The following is a 7,408-nucleotide window of genomic DNA, read 5'->3' on the forward strand; positions in this document are numbered from 1 at the left end:
TCGCCTACATCGTCCATATAGGACGACTCGGGAACTCAACTCCTACCCCGGGCAGCTCACCTATCCCCTTATGCCCAGGGGAAAGGTATCAAGCCGTTTGACAGCTGATGCTGGCTGTCAAACCGGCTTTTACGCAAAACAGGCGGGAGGCAGCAAACAGCTGCGACCAGCGAAATCGCCTGCCACCGGAAGTCCGCCACTACTATTATTTCTTATCTCAGGTGGCCTTTTCTGATAATTATTCTTCCTTGGTGATAGATAATTAAATGTGGAGATCTCTCTATTTCAAACTTTTAGGCCACTGAAATCAAAGCTATTCTCAGCAGTCTAGAGGGTATACATGTAGTCCTTGTTTCACGAATACGGTTGGGATCGGAACCTTCATTGCTAAGCAATATGGTTATTAAGTGAGTCATACCAGACGTTTTTGTACTAAGCAAATCACCATGTTCATTAAGCAAATTTGGCTTCGCCATTGATTTTGCTTGTCAGAAGCCCCTGGAAAGGTCACAAGTGACCCCAGGAGTCTGCAACCATTGTAAATACAAGCTGGTTGTCCAGTGCACAAATTGTGATTATGTGGCTGTGAGGCTGCCGCAACAGTCGTAAGTGCGAGAACTGGTCTTAAGTGACTTTTCTCAGAACCCTCATAACTTTGAACGATCATTTAACAAATGGGTTGTAAGTTGAGGACTACCTGCATAAGCAATAATTCCTAATCAGGTCAAAATCAACCCCAATGATCATGTAAAACCCTCCACAAAAACATTACTCACCTCCAGAATTTAAAAACAAAAGAAGAAAAAGGCAGAAAGCAGCAAGAAAACAAGATAGAAACAAACAGAAACTTTTTAAAAAGGCACTTTGAAATAATTCATTTTTTTCATGTTTTCCATAAAGTCAGCAAGAAAGGAACCAGCTTGATCCACATTGGGAAACTATTCCCAAACTCTGGTGCTACTGCACAAAGGCAGCCCCTTCTAGCTTCGGCCTCCTAAATCTCTAAAGCATGTAGAATTAGGAGTACTTTCTCCCTAGACCTTCTAATAGATTGAGCTAATAGTGGCTAAGACCTGTATACCAATCAGTAACGCACAACTGGCATACCAGCTAAAGCCGAGTATAGGCCCCTCTGGCCACTGCACCCTCAGGCTGATACCTCCTTTCCACTACCTCAGAGTGAAATTGCCTACTGAGCAAGGAATAGAACCTAACCCTGTAGACAATTAAATGGCTGCCAAGATCGATGGTATTAAAAACAAGTTCAGGCCATTCTTCCCATTCAGCCTAGAAATAGGTCACCCAAGAGAGACCAATATTGTCTCTGTTCCACATTGGACTTGAAAAATGTCTGAAAAAGTCTAAATAATTCACTATGTTTAGAGTGCTGTCAAGCTGGTCAGCCACCATTATCTTAACTGTCTGAGCCCCAATTGTTGGGTCATTCTCATATTTTGCAACAGTACTTTCAGAGGTCCACCAGCAGAAACACACCCAGAAAAAAAAGTATGAAGGAAGATGCATGCAAAATAGGCTGACCTGTAGAAAAGGATATTGACAGGGATGGTACTGATATGCCAGATGGCATGGGCATCAAAGACCCAAAACAGGGGTGGGAAATCCAGGAGTTCCAGGAGAGCCAAGGCTTGGAGAAGCAGGACAACTGCCACACACTTCCAGACATAGGGCAGGCGTTGCTGGTTCCGCATACACCAACCCAGCCACCAGAAGAGATTGAGAAGGCCTGCAAAGAACAGAACAACACTTCATGTTAATATCACTTTTACTACTCATTAATCACAGCACAAAGAAGCAGCTTTTGCTTCAGATACTGAAGATTCCAGAACCACCAGAACCCTGATTGCATTGCTCCCCCCTCAGCACTAAATGCTGAGATCATCCAAAGTATGCATCCCATTTGTCCATAGCAGAAAGAGAACAGAGAGGACTTAAAAAAAAAGAAACAGAAAAAAGAGAACAAGATTCTTTGGGAAAAGACAAACAGGAGAGAAAAAAGTCTCATAAAGCAGTAAGAATATTCAACATTTAGAAAAGAAACACTGAAACAAATTAGCTAAAACTATTTTACAGATAAAATAAAAATATTGATTCCTTGGGTCTCACCAATTGCCACATTGGCAGCCATATTGTAACCATAATCAAAGTGCACAAGGGTCAAATAGGAAACATGGCAGGCCAGGAAAAGGAGCAGGAAACCCCCAAAGGCAGTGGCAAAAGCCGGACGTTTCAGCCCTAAAGTTCTGCAAGTAAAACACACATGAAGTTAAAGATATTTCAAAGAACTGCCTAGACCATTTTCTATCCCTAGTTTTGACTAAACAGAAAAAGAGATATTTTTCTCAATAAATACAGAATATTTACAGCTATAGAAGAAAATTCCACATTAATTCAAGTAAGGAATTGTATTCTAGCCTTTGACAACTTTCCATCCCCCAAATGCCACCATCCTCCCCTTTTTCCTTCAGGAAAGGGGGGCAATTTTTTTCCTAACTAATCCTTAAAAGTTGGAGATTTGGGGGTAGCTATTTATGGAAGCCTTTTGGGAAATTGATATAAGGAGTTATTGTAGAGATCAGAAATTGTCATGGCTGTAACCCTATGTTTTTTTTAAGAAAGCCACTGTCTACTCCAGCGAGCCTTGGTGCAGATTTATTAAGAAGATAACTATCCAGTTAGGGATTTCTGTATTTTGTTAAGTTACTCCTCAAATACTGGATTGATTGATTAATGTTCTTAGACTGAAGAAAACAAGCCACTCGGTCTGGACTGGAATAGGAAACAAGTTGCAATAAATAAACTATGACTAGAGGTTGCTTATTTATTGCATATAAATATACGGGCTTTCATTAAAAAACATTTATTATCATGTCTCATCATTTCCTACAGATAGCATGTATGCTATGGTAAAGTATTGTTAAGAGGCTGTCTTGAACAGATAAATTACATTTTTCCTTCTCTAAATTCTTTTCTTTTACCAAACTGACCCCCTTCAAATACTTTGGAACTTCCTCTTCCAAGAACTCTAGTCAACATAGACAGAGACTGTTAGGAGTATATGATTAAGTGTATGGGGAGATGTGCTCCCAACATACCAAAAGGGCATCAACTTGGGAAGGATGCTGTAGAGAACAGAAGGGAAATTCAGGATTGGACGTAACAAAATATATGACCTACACCAGTTGAACTAATTTTTACATTAATTAATCATATTATTACTTTCCATGTAATAAGACATCTTAAAATGACAGAGAGAGATTTTAATCAAATAACTGTAATGAAAATGATGACAAAACCACTGAAAGATTAGGTGAACTTTGGTCTTATGTGGCAACTTACCTGACACAACACAAGTACACAGAGTAAAGGATGACTGCTGATGCACAGAAATAGTCCATTTTCTATGAGAAGAGAAACTGAATTAGAGATGTGGGCCAGATCTTGTCCAATGTATATGCCATCTGAAAAACATTTCCATGATATCACAATAAAAAAGCTTACCTCAGTTAGATTTGTTTCTCGGGTATGAAAAATCATGGACCAGAGCCAGGCATTTAAAGACACCTGAAGGAAAAGTGCAACAAAGAATTAATCTGAGCATACCACCTTCTATGACAAGATTCAGTCAACAAACCTGCAGTTGAGACACAGAGGAAATGTATGAAATAGCCCACTCTTTTAAGTACCTATGTGACTATCAAATGGTATTTAATTATATCAGTGGTGTCCAACCTTGGCAACTTTATGGCTTGTGAACTTCATCTCCAGAATTCCCCAGCCAGCATTGAAGTCTGCAAGTCTTAAAGTTGCCAAGGTTGGACATTCCTGGATTACATCAACAAGCCTGAATTGATCAAAAAATGAAGACAACTCGGAAGGAAACCTGATCCTCAAAACCCTATTTCTTCCTTGCCCACCCACTAATGTTTGGAAAGGAGTTTAAAAAACTGAGTGTCTTCTTGTCCAAATTTCTTTTTTCTATTTAGCTTGTTCAGAGAGCTTAGGCTCTCTGAATCTCAGCTTCTCACACAAAATTAAATGATAATAAAACTGACTGTCAAATATACTGAATGAAAATAGATATAACTAGTTTGAAATGGGGCACAAAGGGAGCCTCTAAAGGCCAAAGATTGTCCATTCTTGTCGTGAGATCTCCTAGATCGTTGGGACTATGATGTCTCAAACCTCTGAAGAGGTTGGGACAGTATTTAGGGAAAAAAGGCTGAGGATTGTTTACTCTATGTGATAAACCTAAAAAAGATCCCATATGCTTTCTTTCACCCATCACTCTGATTGGTCTAGCACAGTGTTTCTCAACCTTGACAATTTTAAGGCATGTGGACTTCAACTCCCAGAATTCCACAGCCAGCATTGCTGGCTGTGGAATTCTGGGAGTTGAAGTCCACATGCCTTAAAATTGTCAAGGTTGAGAAACACTGGTCTAGCAGCACAATTTCTAGAACCTCTGAGAGTGTTACAGATTACAAGTTTAATCATAGGGTTGGAAGACATATTCATGTCAAATATTCATGAATATTGTCTAAAATATTATCATTTTCAACTATTGATAGAATGCCTTGAATTTGTCCCTCATAGTAGACATCCTCTTTCTTATTTCCTTCAAATGGCATTTCTTAAAATAATTTCCTTTCTTTTAGCTTGTCTTAAAACTATAAGAAGCCTCCTTTTGCAAATTGCATGCATCATGCTACGCCACAAGCATGACCACCATAATTTGTGAGATCAATATCCCAGGAAGTAAAAGACCTTCCATGGGGATCTTTTTTGTTTTATTCCCACCCAAAAAAAAATGTGAGAAAGCATGGACTGGGATTTTGCGAATGGCAAAAAATTGCCCCATACATCAGGATGGATTTGAACCCAGATCTTTCCAGTTATGCTATATTGTTATGTTCAAGTGTATTATGGTCATCTTTTCCAACAACTTGACCCCTATACACACTGTCTCCCAGTAGGCACAGCCCTAAAAGTTCTCCAAATTTCTACCCAAACTTTTTGTAATAAAAAGAAAGAAGAGTGTTGGAAAATAGCACATTTAATTTTAATTACATTGAAATTGAGCCAAATCATATTAAATGTGGATTTTTTCTGGTTTCACGCCTTACTTTTTGGACTATCCCCTTCTAGACTCAACAATGGCCATGTGCAACCATTAGCTCAGAATGCTATAAACTTCTGCACTAAACTGTATTTACAGATCATGATGGCTGGACTCAGCCAAAATTTTAACTCAAACAAGTCACAAGATGGTTTAGGATGTTATGTGAGCCCAGATTTCTTGTACAATAATTTTCTTTCACCTAGTAAAGAAGATAAGGAAGCTGGGATTCTTGTTAAAAATGACTTACCCAAGAAAAGGCAATGCAGGTATGGTACATAGGAGAAGAACGGGGAACAGTGGCTTTATATCTGTTCAGCATCATCAAATTGGCAAGACCATTAAGGAATGAAGCAAAGGCAGAAGCAGGCTCCTGAAAAAACAGGAAACGAGAAAAGGGCCACTATGGGGGAGGCAGGGAGAGGAAAGAGGAGAAGATGATAAAGAATGTTATCAAATGGAAATGAGATTATCTGCACATTTTCCTATGACTGCTTAAACCAAATCCTAAAGTAGGCGGAGAAGAGAAACTGCAGTTCAATGTTGTTGTTTTTTCCAAATGCCCCCAAAATAACTGAGATCTTCTGCCTTTTTCTTTTGCCCAAGGACTACTTCATTTGAAATTGCATAGCTAATTTCTGAAATAAGTAAATTCTTGGGCCCTAGGTATGGGTGCTGACTTTAAAAGAAGTGAGCTGTGTTTATCTCTCTTCTTCACCTATTACATTCCCAATCCAGAGCAAACAACTGGGTAAATAACAGAAACCTCTCTTGAAATGCAGTTTCAGGCAGTGATTTGGGAAGAGAAAAAATTCTCACTCTTGACCCCGATAAGAGTAAATGAAAGATCTTCAAATTTTAAAATTGTAAGAGGAATTAATTGTAAGAGGAAGTAGCTGCAAGAGGAAATAGCTTAAAGGTAAAACAAAACAAACAAAAACAGGAAAGACAAAACTAAAAAGGAACTGAATAACAGGAAAACTAAAGCTAACTGAATAACAAGAAAGAACCTATTGTTCTAAGAATCCATAAAATAATTAAGAATTCGAAAACAAGTTAAAAGAGCATACTCAATAGACTACTGAATATTATCTGACACACCTTGCATATATTGTCTGCTCATTTAAATGCACATGCAATGTATGATTTAGTATGTTTGGGGAGGGTAGCAGGAAATATGTAGAAGGCAGGTGGAGAGAATGTAACCTCATAGTACCTCAGCCAATGGGGAACGAGGAGGGATAGGCGGTCGGAGTAGGGAATGTATAAAGATGTTGATTTGAGATGATGAACTTTGGAGAGAACCAAGCTTTGATAACGTCTCCTCACATTGCCTCTGGTTGCAAAGGAAAGTGTCCAGGAGCACATAACAACCCCAATGATCTGAAAACTGCTGAAGCTCTCTTTAGGCTGACATGTATTCTGTGCACATTGTGATTGCCAAGAAATAGTTGCAATTACTTCACCAATTTATCCTTTTTTCAGTGCTTAAAGGCTGGAAATATGGAAAGGGCTGATACAGACTACAGAAAAAATTGGCAGAGTCTCACCTTTTTGCTTGCTCTAGTTTCTCTTATTAGTGTACCAAAAGGAAACATTTCCCTGCTGTCTGGCATATGCTGATTTTGCTTGCTCAAAACCTCAGAGTCAAGGCCTGGATCTAGTAAAGGCTCTACTGAAAAAAAGCCTACTGCCATCCCAAGTAGATAATATTAATATTAATATTAATAAAGTTGGAAGGGACCTTGGAGATCATCAAGTCCAACCCCCTGCTCAGGCAGGTAACCCTATACCATTTCGGACAAATGGCTGTCCAGTCTCTTCTTAAAAACTTCCAGTGTTGGAGCATTCACCGCTTCTGGAGGCAGGTTGTTCCACTGGTTAATTGTTCTGTCAGGAAGTTTCTTCTTAGTTCTAGGTTGCTTCTCTCCTTGATTAGTTTCCATCCCTTGCTTCCTGTCCTGCCTCAGGCGCTTTGGAGAATAGCTTGACTCCCTCTTCTTTGTGGCAGCCCTTGAGATATTGGAAGACTGCTATCATGTCCCCCTTCGTCCTTCTCTTCGTTAAACTAAACATACCCAATTCCAGCAACCGTTCCTTATATGTTTTAGCCTCCAGTCCCCTAATCATCTTTGTTGCTCTTCTCTGTACTCTTTCTAGAGTCTCAACATCTTTTTTACATCGTGGTGACCAAAACTGGATGCAGTATTCCAAGTGTGGCCTTACCAAGGCATTGTAAAGTGGTATTAATACTTCACGTGATCTTGATTC

The 7,408-nt window shown here is 39.3% G+C and overlaps 1 protein-coding gene across 1 annotated transcript in view; it reads right to left on the reverse strand.

The window, feature by feature from the left end:
* PGAP3 (post-GPI attachment to proteins 3) overlaps positions 1-7,408 on the reverse strand; it is a 17,431-nt gene that overhangs the window by 2,074 nt on the left and 7,949 nt on the right. The window contains exons 3-7 of the mRNA XM_015832259.1: positions 5,388-5,540; positions 3,520-3,582; positions 3,358-3,419; positions 2,125-2,261; positions 1,540-1,744 (exon numbers count right to left, since the gene is read on the reverse strand). Coding sequence (XP_015687745.1) covers positions 1,540-1,744; positions 2,125-2,261; positions 3,358-3,419; positions 3,520-3,582; positions 5,388-5,540 — 620 coding nt within the window. The remainder of the gene's footprint in view (positions 1-1,539; positions 1,745-2,124; positions 2,262-3,357; positions 3,420-3,519; positions 3,583-5,387; positions 5,541-7,408) is intronic.

Source organism: Protobothrops mucrosquamatus, unplaced genomic scaffold, assembly GCF_001527695.2.
Source record: "Protobothrops mucrosquamatus isolate PMUCROS unplaced genomic scaffold, P.Mucros_1.0 scaffold1, whole genome shotgun sequence".
Classification (NCBI taxonomy): domain Eukaryota; kingdom Metazoa; phylum Chordata; class Lepidosauria; order Squamata; family Viperidae; genus Protobothrops; species Protobothrops mucrosquamatus.